Below are 12,522 nucleotides of genomic sequence, written 5' to 3'. Positions count from 1 at the left end.
TTTAAATATATTTTTTCACTCTTCAGAATGAAGTTCCATTTTAAATGACTTTAAAATGCAGAATTGTAATAAAATAAAACAAAACAAAATAAAATAAAATAAAATAAAATAAAATAAAGTAAAATGCAGAATTGTAAGTTTTTCCATTTTTGGTTATCTAGTTCAAAATCGTAAAACCTGATGGAAAAATAAGTATGTTTTCTTTTTAATTTTTTTTTTAGATTTATTTATTTTTGAGAGAGAGCGAGTGAGAGTGGGAGGGAGGAAGGGAGGGGCACAGAGAGAGAGGGGGTAGAGGATCCAAAGCAGCCTCTGAGCTGATAGCAGAGAGCCCGATGTGGGGCTTGAACCCATGAACCGTAAGATCATGACCTGAGCCGAAGTCTGACACTTAACCGCCTGAGCCACCCAGGTGCCCCTTCAATAGATGTTTTAAAGTAGCCAACTTCAACAAAAAGCAAATTAGAATGTTTTATTCACATTAATTATAGAAACGGCACTTGAAGCCCAAGCAATGCTCACTATTTCGCAATATAAGTCAACTTAAACTGAATAATAACTTTAAATTTCAATTTAATTTAGCCAGATTAGCTATAACTATTCTCTCAGGTTGAGGAGAATAATGACAAAGAACATCTGGACAACAACGAGGAAAATGTTGAGCCAGTATATCTTCAGTGTATATTACAGCTTCTTCTCACTTACCACAATCCTGTATTTTTATCTATCTGATTCCCCTTTATATTTATATTATCATCTCCTATGCCTATTTCTCAATTCTTCCTTTGCTTTTGTATTTCCTACTTTGGGAAGGCAAATAACATGAATAAAAGAAAAATGGAGAAAGAAATTCCCAAGGTTTACGGACAGCTTTTTAGCTGCCTGTTCCCCAGTGAAAATTTCTTAATATCTGAATATTGTTTTTTCCCCACTAGTGTCTTAAAAGAATGAGAAGGCACGTATATTGGTTTCATAAATGTTTGACTCTTTTAGTAAACGAACTTAGGTGAAATGTAGGCATTACAAACACTTGCATGAAATCCTCATGCGAAATGACTTTAAATCATGAGCCACCATCTGCATAGTAAAGATATATCAACTTGTTGAAAAAATGTTAGGCCCCTGAAGGCAAACTTCTTAGCCAGCAAAGTTAATTCTAAAAAGTGTAACAGTTTTGAAATACAGATTGAAAACAGAAAAGGTCAGATAGCCTATCGATTATTAACAGCATTGGAAACAGGCTCCCGTAATGGTAAAAATAAATGTTCCCACTTGTACTAAATCGCAGGACAGGGATTATTTGACTAGTATTTGATGCAGGTAGGAATATGGTGGCAATTATGGTTGTTAGCAAAGAACTGGCAAAAAGCACCATTATTAAGCATAAAATGAAATTCTTCTTAGGAGACAAAGAAGCCTGAGATTTATTAAGTCAGGAAAAGTAGCAAGTGATTATATGACAAATACATTATGCTAACTTAAACATCCTGCTTTGTTAATTTGTTACTCACATTATACATGGTAAGTCGACTGATTAGTCTATTTCAGTAAATACTTTTATATCTGTAAGGTAAAAAATTTAAGCGTGGGCACGAGTGCTGAATTCCTGACCTAGCTCAACCTGATGTAAGGCCAATAGGTACTTTTGGCCACCAGGTGGCAGCTATTAGCTTTCCATGCAGAGTATGAAAACAGCCTAGAGATCCGAGGTTTCTGCCTTGCAAATTTAAAAATAACAATGTAATAAATGGTATTTAATTATTAAGTTGTCAAGATAGGGAAGAGTATTTTTCAAGGAGAAAAAATATTAATTTTCTTAGCACCATCAAACTGTCCTTAGAAAATTTTTAGTTTGCAATGAATAGTACTAATACAGTGATTTAATTTCCCTTCTTTTTCTTTCTTTTTTTAAAAAATTTTTAATGTTTATTTATTTCTGAGAGAGAGAGAGACAGAGTACGAGTGAGGGAGGAGCAGAGAGAGGGAGACTTAGAATCCAAGCAGGCTCCAGGCTCTGAGCTGTCAGCACAGAACCCGATGTGGGGCTTGAACCCATGAACCATGAGATCATGACCTGGGCCAAAGTCAGATGCTTAACCTACTGAGCCACCCAGGCGCCCCAAATTTCCCTTCTTTCTATTGGACTAGCATGTGAGGACTGCTGGTGTAGATTCATCTTGACTGGATCCTGAAAGGACATGTTCTCCACTTGCTCAGGTATATTTTGGTAAGAACAGGAAAGAGATATATACTCATAATGTTTTAAAATCTATATGACTATTTTTATTCTCAGAGTTGAGAGATACCTTGTATTTAAAATTTTGAGCTTTTACCCCCCCCAAACCAAGAGCACACTGTATACACTGTATGTTAGCCAATTTGACAATAAATTGTATTAAAAAAAATAAAGACTTTGACTAGAATAGCAGACCAATTTTTGGAAAAGTGTTATACAGATTTTTACTGTTTATAAACATGGACTAGACCTAGGTCTTCCAAAATATGTTTAGGTCTTTTGTAATATTTGTAAGGTTTTAAAATATTTAACATCATTTGTAAGATTTATTCCTTGGAATCTTACCCTTTTTTCATGCTAATATAAATGGATATGGTTGGACCTTGAGGACATTAAGCTAAGTGAGAAAATCATACAAAGATGTATACTGTAAGACATCATTTATATAAGGAATTTTAGAAAGCTGAACTTGTAAAAAGAGAGTAAAATGGTAGTTACCGGGACTTGGGTGTGGAGGAACTGGGGATATGCTGTTTAAGGATACAAACTTGGAACTAACAGATAAATAAATGCTGGAAATATAGTGCACAGCACAGTGATTATAGTCATTAATATTGTATCATAAACTTCAAAGTTGATAAGAAGCTAGATCTTAATTGTTCTCCCTACAAAGAGATAATAATTATATGACATGATAGAGGTATTAGATAACACTTTGATGGTAATCATATTGCAATATATAAATGTATCAAATCAATCTACTGTATACCTTAAACTTACACAATGTTATATATTAATTATATCTCAATAAAAATAAGAAAAATTAAAATAAAAAAATAAAATTTTGAGCGTTAAGTGGCTCAGTTGGTTAAGCATCTGACTTTGACTCAGGTCATGATCTCATGGTTCATGGGTTGGAGTCCCAAGTCAGGCTCTGTTCTGATAGTACAGAGCCTGCTTGGGAGTCTCTCTTGATCTCTCTCTCTCTCTCTTTCTGCCACTCACCCACTCACACTTTCTCTCTCTCTCAAACTAAATAAATAAACTTAAAAATATATATATATAAAATTTTGAGCTTTACTTGTTTTATGATTTTCCAACATTCTCAGATGATGAGGTAAAAAGTGACAGTCAGTAAAACAAGTATTGAATAGGTAAAGTTACCTACCTAATCGTGAAGTACAATACTATTGTTTTGCAAAAGTGTAGGCAAAACTTTTCCATTAAGAGAGAAAATTATAACAGAAAAACATTTCAAATGCCCATATTTTACCATCCAGTGCTTAGTCAAACCTATTGACCCACAAGGATGTTCTGTTCACGTTCACACCTGCAGAGCTTCACTTAAAAGCTCCACCTTTATTTAAAGATTTTACTCTCTAAGGTAGACATCATTATCACTTGATCGCAACCTATTCCCTGTTCTTCTGGGAAGTCACCTTGATGTGGGTCCCTTTACCACCCTCAGACAGAACTAATTTCTCCAATCAGGTATCAAGAGTTGTGAGCACTTGAGTCATGACAAACAAACAAAAAATACTATACCCCTCCAGCCACATAGTATTGGTTTACAGACAGCCCAATGATGCGGAAATTCATATATTAAATATTTTAGTTTTTGTGGAGCCTGTTAAGAAGCTGCGATCTATGTAATTCATCTGCGGGAAAAGGGGGAATATTTAGGAGTTCTTAGAAATCACAAGTGAAAGATAAAGGCAAAGAAATATTTGAATTAGAAGTTTAAAGGTAACTAATATAAAAGTGTACAAATTCAACGTGAGTAACTGGAATAACAAGAACGAAGGCACTGCAGAACTCTGTGAATGAGGCCAGTGTTTCCTCTGTTTGTTAAAATAAACACCGGGACAGAAAGAAGGCATTTAGATTAAAATGCTAATCTTAGTGCCACATTAGTGAAATGAATCAATCAACATGATATTTATTTCCCAAAGAAGTAGTCATACCTACCTCTGCTCATCATCTGGCCTCTTGATCAAATTGAAAAGTATATGGAGAAGCTGATCTCTTTCTTTAGGCTCAGGATGTAGGCATGCTGTACACAATATGAGGGGAATCAACTCCTAAAGAAATATGAAGGCGGAAAAAGTCAAAGTAAAAATGCGTTGCAGAATATGCTCTTCTTCCCCCAGAGTATTCTTAAATGGACATTTAAAATGAAATAAATCACAACATACAAAAGAGCAAATTCTAACTCTGTAACATTGGAATTCAAGAGAAAACACTGAAACATGTATTTATGTGGTGGTTGCAGAAAGGTGTGAATCACAATGTAATAAATAACGTTACTGAAGATTCAACTAACCTTATTTTCTTATCCAGTCCTTCCCAATCGTCTACTAGTTTTTGGACTATAGAACACTATAAGCTGACACAGGAATTTTATTTTTGAAGGTGTTTTTAAACAAAAACTTGCAGAAGCTAGTTATCTTTTAAAGCTTGGAAAGGTAACAGAAAATCAAGACAACTCATCCCACTTCTGCAAGTACAGTATCATGTTTTTATTAAGATTACATATAAGTAGTAATTCTGTACCTTCTCACTTAACCCTATGGCTCATTAAAAAGAAGACCATTTCCATAAGTGTCCGATGCTCTCAGCACTGCTACAGAGTATCAGCAGACATGGTTTATGTTCAAATAGAGATTTTTAGTAATATCGTACTTGATGCACATTCAATGTGCAGAGGTAAATTCAATATTTTGTAGGAAAGTAATAACAAAAGTTTATTTCTCTCTTCCAAAGAAATATTTAAACCAAATTTATTTCACATTTTAATTAAAGTAAGACAAAATTCTAATATACATGAAAAAGATATTAATGTTTTTCATTTTGGAATGGATTTTCAAATCTCATGAGAATAAAAGTCCAGAAGTGATACTTTCGGGAAAAAACTTTCTAAATTATGAAAATAATATTTTATCGTTACTTTTCAGTAAGATATTAAAGACGTAACTATGATGTAATAAGAACAGAATGATTACAACCCCACCATTTCTTTTTCCCATCTATCTTCCTACCCACCAAAAAGTGCTAGTAGATTAAAACAGGAACTGACTGCTATGTAGTGACGCGCGATACCCTGCAGAAAAGTCTACACTGTAGGGCAAGTATCTTCCTGTTTTGAAGATGCTTCCTTAGAAATGGACGATGCCATTTTTTAGAGGAGCTGAGACTGAAACTTAAAGGAATGACTTGAAGTTCCTTTCTACTATTTCTAAAGTCTTTACATATTATCTTAAAATTATAATTACCTGGTATAAATCTTAAATTGAAAGTACGAAGATAGGAGAGCTAAGAATACATCTGAGAAGTAAAAAGGAATTTGAAACGTTTATTCAGTCATCTTTCTATTTGGGCACCTCTGTAGGTTTTGCATTAGTGAGCAAATGAAAAGGACAAGAAACAAAAAGTAATGAGGGAAAATGATTTTGTACTGGGAATGGAAGGCAAAGTATAGATATGGATCCTGTATTGTTCAGTAATGTTTTCACCGAAGACTCAATATGATGCTTGATGGATTAGTCTTGACTTTACAGAAACTGAACAATCTTTTATGAAATACTAGAGTAGGAGACCATTAATCTCAAGGACTCTCCTAATCCTTAGAGGATTCCATTTAGACTGCTAAGAGCCAATGATACTACTAAGACATGCATGAGAGTACTAAGACACTGCATCATCAGCATATCCCACTGAGAGAAGAACCTTAAAGATGAAAAAGCAGTTATTCTAGGAGGCACTAACAAAAGGAGAAATTATTTTAATGTGTGAAAATCAAGAAAAGCCCCAAATATTTTCTTTGTATTTTCCCTCATGTCAGATTCTTCTTTCCCAAGTTTTCTTGCTTTCTCCTCAATGTTCTTCTTGGCTTTCCATTATCTCTACATATATACTTTTCCATAATCTTCCTCCCTTCTCTTTCTATTGTACCACTCTTTAAAGATAAAGTTATGAAACACAGGTAATATATTCGCTGTAATTACAACTATATACATACATACTGTTTAAAATATAATTATTTAGCTTCTTTATCTCAAAAACAAGCATAGCAAAATAACTGTTCAACTATTCTTTGTGCCTTACATTTCCCCCCCTTTTTTTTTACATCATGATTCTTAGTGATCCTTAATCAGAGAGGAAGTTTATGTCCTACTATAAAGAATCTTTTAACTGAAATATGGCTATAGATGTGCCAAACTGAAAACATAATGACAAATCACAAACCTCTCTGACTTTTAGTTTCTACAAGTAAAACATACAAAATTAAGATTAGGGTAGAAATGGAAAATACTTCATATACATTAATTCCCTTATCTATTGCTTATGGAATTGTTAAGTTTTCCTTCTGAGATCAAAGTTGGCCTCAAAAAGTCTTAATACAGGACTTACCAAAGCACTTCTCAAGACAGCAGCTATTACCAACCAATTCACACATGGGAGGAAAACCTTTGTCATTTCTTGTACCCTCAAGACTCTCAAATTCTATGAATTTAGGGCTCTGAAGGAAAATACTTTTCCCTTTTCTGAATCACAGTAATATGTTATGTTGCTATTTGCTTTTATTTCTTGCTGACAAAATTAACAACATATAGGAAGTCACTGCCTAACATTTTTGGATGATATTCTATGCCAAGGAGAATTAGGTACATCTTGGCACAATAATGGCTAAAACAGTTATGTATAAAGTAGGCCAGTCTCTTCCTCTTTTAGAAATACAGAGCTGAGAAGAGGCCCAGTAAGTGATGGTAGAAAAAAGAGGAAAGAGGAGTTTGTTTCTCATAGAATCAAGGATTTTAATTGTTAAGTTATGACTGGCTCCAAATATCTTAATTCCTCTATCATTCATTTATTTACTCACAAGATCTATTTGTACCACTCTTGAAATAATGAATTCTGTATGTATTTGCTGTTGTATGTTCACATTTATTTACTGTGAATTCATCTTTTTCAAGCTTCTGAAGTATTGATACATCCACATCAGAATTTATTAAATCTGCTTTACCATTTGAACATTATTCATAAATTTATAGATTTGAATCAATATTCTCTCTTTGGTACCATCTCTCCAGTTGAAGAAGTCTAGTGTTTTGAAAACACTAATTCTTGAATAAAACATTTAAAAATTGGTAGCTGAATCTCCTTCAGAGGACAAGGTGACAGTGGTTCAAAAATGTCTTTAAATGATTGCATATTAAAAAATGTATTGAGAATAAGAGAGAAATGTTAGACACCATATCTAAAGCTTAAGAATTTTGCACATTAAAAGATCCTTAAGCAAATTAGACTTAAGATTGCATGTTGATGAAAAATAATAACCATGGTGAGAAAACACCTATGGCTTTGGTAACATATCCAAAAGGTAATGCATCTCCCTACACACAAAAATTTCCTGCGTCCACATTTCTTTTGTGTGTGTGTGTGTGTCCACATTTCAAGGCAACAGAAATCTTAAATATTTTATTTAAAACATGTTTTAGCAACTGATAGTACTCAGTAAATGTGTATTGAAGTGAAGTGTAAAACAGATGTCCTACAGATCACTAGAGAGGGAATCATTGCAGTAATCCTTTTGCAGAAGGCATTCCAATACTTTATTATCATTTTGGAAAAGAGATTTCTAAGGCCTTTAGAACTCATTAATCTAAAAGGCTTAGTAATTTACATTTTACTCAAGTAAATAACTTTTGCAATTTTAATAACAAAGCTGGTTCTCTCTATATGAAGGATCATCCACCCCTCAAACTCTTAGGTTGCCAATACACTTTTGTACAGAATTAAATAAGAAAGGCCTATACCATTTTAATTCTCCTTTCAGTTCTTAAGTAAAACAAAATAACTTTTAATGGTAATAAATCACTTTAGAGATAGAAATGTCTTTAGAGAATTTTACATTTGATTTTATGAATATTTTTACTTAACCTTCTTAGTTTTTTAAAGATTAGTGCCTTTAGACTACAAAAATGGGGATGGGGTAAAAAAGGAGCTAAAACAATGTGAATGATTAGATGTTGGGTGGGGGAATGAAGGCAAATTTTAACATTAAAAAAAGCATGGAAATGTTGATAAGATAATGACTTCAAGATCTGAAAGAATTCTAAAACAGAAAAGGAAGCATTACATTTAGATCAGATGCCAATGAGGAAATGTTTGAGTGCTTCCTGTCAAGAAGAAAAAATTCTACAGTTCTAGAAAGGTAATACATTAATCCAGTAAATTACAGTTCGCTGTTTGCCCTTACTCTTTCATTACAATTATTTCTTAGGGGTGCCTGGATGGCTCAGTTGGTTGAGCGTGACTTTGGCTCAGGTCATGGGTCATGATCTCGTGGTCCGTGGGTTTGAGCCCTGCATCAGGCTCTGTGCTGACAGCTCAGAGCCTGGGGCCTGCTTCAAATTCTGTGTCTCCCTCTCTCTCTGCCCCTCCCCTGCTTGCGCTCTTTCTCTCAAAAATAAAAAACATTAAAAAAAATTATTTCCTATAACTCAAGCTTCATTTAAAACTTTTGGGTAGTTGTTATTTTAAAATTTTCCATCTAGTCTTTTGCCCAGAAATTAAGCAATACCAAATTACAATTTAAATTCAAGTTATGATAAGTGTACACCTTTTGATTTAGATTTTCAGCTTAAACTTGTCGAGATGTTGACAGTAATAGAGTTAGAAAGAAAGAAAACAAGAAAGCAAGAAAGCAAGAAAGCAAGAGGGGTGCCTGGCTGGCTCAGTTGGTAGAGCATGTGACTGACTCTTGGTCTTGGGGTCATGAGTTCAAGCCCCATGTTGGGCATAGAGCTTACTTTAAAAAAAGAAATAAGGGGCGCCTGGGTGGCGCAGTCGGTTAAGCGTCCGACTTCAGCCAGGTCACGATCTCGCGGTCCGTGAGTTCGAGCCCCGCGTCAGGCTCTGGGCTGATGGCTGAGAGCCTGGAGCCTGTTTCCGATTCTGTGTCTCCCTCTCTCTCTGCCCCTCCCCCGTTCATGCTCTGTCTCTCTCTGTCCCAAAAATAAATAAACGTTGAAAAAAAAATTTAAAAAAAAAAATTAAAAAAATTAAAAAAGAAATAAAAAGGAAGAAGGAAAGAATATTACAAGGACTCACACAAGAAAAAAAAACACGAAAAACAAGATTACTCACCTCTGGAAAAGTTCTATACTTCAAAGGCTGCTAAAATACCTATTCTTAGAATTATTACAATTCCTGAGGCTCAACCTTCAGGAAGCCTACGTAAAATATTTGAATGACTTTAAAACTCTGATACTGCTAAAGAGTATGTGATTTACTTACAAAATTAACACATCCATACACATACACATTAAATAGGTAAAGAAGATGGACCAAGCTTACCACTTCACCATACTATTTTACAATTCTTACTGACTATTCTATTGCATAACTCTTGCAGGGGTTCAAAACAAGTCTCTCCAAAATGTGTCACTTTGACTATTTTGAGCTAAAGCCAATCAAAATCCAGCAGCCCCAAGAAAAACTTCACCTCTCTCTTAAACTACCAAAAAGAATTTAGATAGGGGGCCTGGCCAGAAAGAGCTATCACCAAGAGATAGCTATTTTATTTGAATGACTCATCTGTATGGAGGAGAAACATCTAATCACCAAACATCTGTTCTTTTCTTATTGTCCTGTGAATCACCCTCCTCCTCTTTCTTACCCCATTCCTTCGCTCAAGATGGAAACTGAATTGCCCAGCTTGTCCTTGGGTCTTATGTTGCTATGGGACCCCCATACAACTGTGAATTTATTTTTCTCCTATGAATCTGACCTATGTTAAACTGATTACTAGACTAGCCAAAGAACTAGAAGGGTACAAGTGAAACCTTTTCCTCTTCAACACTCTCATTCAGTTATAATTACCTGGGCTTAGTTAAAAACATAGGTAAAAAATTCATCAGGGAGCAAACGTGAATGCCAATATAAAAGAGCAAAATTTGGTTTCTCGTAAGATGAGATACTTTAGAGATACTAACTATATTTAAAACTTTTAGACAATTGGTTCTCTCCTTTGTCTCTGTTTTTTTTCCAGCTTTAATGAGATTTATTTTATGTATCATAAAAATTCAAGTGTACATTCAGTGGTTTTTAGTATATTCAGAGTTGTGCAACCATCACCAATCTAATTTTGGAACAATTTCAACCTCTCAAAAAAAAGGCTTGGACTCATTCCCCATTTCCACTTGCCCATCCCCATTCCGGCCCAGACTTCTTTGCTTTTCCGAGTCAGCTAGCTGAACGGCACATATTTCCTTGGCATAGAATGAAAATAAAAGTTAAATTTAGAAGTATTATTTAAGAATGCTGTTAGAAGTAATCTTTTATGAAATCTTATTTTTAAATTACAGAATTTCCCCTTCAAATGCATTTGAAGCAGAGCTTGTGAAGAATCAACTTCTTTAGCTTATTTACTAAATACATATATTTATTCTATTCTATAATTTGGTTTGAAAGATTCAAGTTCTTCAATGAACCCATTAAAATGAATTACTATATAAGCTACAAAAAGAAAATTTGTTCATGATTTCTTTTCCTTCCCAAATCAATAGAACATGTTCGTAGGGGTACCTGGGTGGCTCAGTCAATCGTCTAACTCGATCTTGGCTCAGGTCATGATTTCATGGTTCGTGAGTTTGACCCCCACATTGGGCTCCACATGGAGCCTGCTTGGGATTTCTCTCTCTCCCTCTCTCTCTGCTCCTCCCCTGCTTGCACTCTCTCTCTCTCAAGATAAAAAAAATAAACTTAAAAAAATATATATAAGTTGGTGAAAAAAAAAAGATTATCATTACTTAACAGCATATAGGAGGAAATTTTTTTTTTTACTTTTTATTACTTCTGAAATTGGGATGTACCTTACAATGGAGAAGATGTCATAATTTAATTGGAATTCTTTCTTAAAGGTACTTAATTATTACAATTAATGGCATCTTAGACTTGAAATATGGTATGTTAAATTTAGAAAAATGCTATCATTGTGACCAAAAGATTGAGTGAGGGTGTTTACTTATCTTTTAAAAAACAAATAACACTAACATCTATATTCACTGCACTTTCCACTTTTATTAAAAATAAAAGTTTAATTTATTAGATAGCTTTAATTAACCTTTCTGTCACCCCCCTTTAAAACAATGGGTCATAAAATCAATTGAATGGATCATAAAGAGCATTGTTTTTCTTTTTTATTATTTATTTAGCTATACTCTTTATTAATTAAAAATATTTATAAAATCATGTTTGATATTGATTATCTTCTATTTTAATGTTTTATATTTCATAAAGGTAAGGCTTGATTTGTCAAACTTTAATTTTTTTATTTTTTTAATTTTTAATTTTTTAATTTTTTTTCCAAACTTTCATTTTAATTATATCTGTAATTATATACTGGCACATCAGGTAAAATGCCTCTCTTACTGAGAGTGTGGCCAATAATATCTGAAAAAACACTAATTTAAAACATGTTTAAAAAACTATTATAAAAAGGGATGCCTGGGTGGCTCAGTCAGTTGAGAGTCAGATTCTTGATTTTGGCTCCGGTCATGATCCCAGGGTCATGGAACCATTCCCTGTGTTGGGCTCTGCAATGAGCCTAGAGCCTGCTTAAGATTCTCTCTCTCCCTCTGTCCCTCTCTCTCACTTGTGCTCTCTCTCTCTAATTTTTTTTTTAATTAAAGAAAATAAAAAATAAATGAGACTATAAAACTAGATATTATGCAGCCTTAAGAATGAGAAAGTTCTTTATGTACTGACATAGAAAGAAACAAAAATATGTTATATGGAAAAAAAAAAGCAAAGTAAAGAATAGTGCATAGAGTGTAGTACCATTTGTGTGAGTCATGGAAGAAAGATCATATATTTGAGTTTGCTTACACACACAAAGTATCTGAAAAAATACAATGCAACTCTAAAATAATATTTGGAGACCTTAATATCTCAGTTTCAATAATGGATAAACCACTAGATAGAAGATCAGTAAGGAAATCGAGCACCTAAACACTATAAAATAATTAAACCTAATAGACAGATACGGAACACTCAACCTGACAACAGCAAAATATATATTTTTCTCAAGTATGGAACATTCTCAAGGACAGACCAGATGTTAGGCCAGACAATTCTCATAAATGTTAAAACCGCAGACCAATATATCTTATGAATTTAGATGCAAAAATGTGAAAAAAAATGTGCAAAAATGTACAAAAAAATACTAAATCCAACAACATTATTAAAAGAATTATACATTATGACGAAGTGCGATCTACCCC

General features: G+C 33.7%; 1 protein-coding gene across 7 annotated transcripts in view; it reads right to left on the bottom strand.

Moving 5' to 3' along the window:
- The window catches only part of RELCH (RAB11 binding and LisH domain, coiled-coil and HEAT repeat containing), a 114,828-nt gene that overhangs the window by 57,149 nt on the left and 45,157 nt on the right, over nucleotides 1-12,522 (bottom strand). For all 7 annotated transcript variants that reach the window (XM_019815388.3, XM_019815385.3, XM_019815386.3 and 4 more), the window contains one exon: nucleotides 4,205-4,317. In XM_019815388.3, coding sequence (XP_019670947.1) covers nucleotides 4,205-4,317 — 113 coding nt within the window. The remainder of the gene's footprint in view (nucleotides 1-4,204; nucleotides 4,318-12,522) is intronic.

Source organism: Felis catus, chromosome D3 (genome assembly GCF_018350175.1).
Source record: "Felis catus isolate Fca126 chromosome D3, F.catus_Fca126_mat1.0, whole genome shotgun sequence".
In the NCBI taxonomy this organism is placed as follows: domain Eukaryota; kingdom Metazoa; phylum Chordata; class Mammalia; order Carnivora; family Felidae; genus Felis; species Felis catus.
Note: the sequence above shows the minus strand (reverse complement) of the source record. Positions and strands in the feature narration are given on the sequence as shown.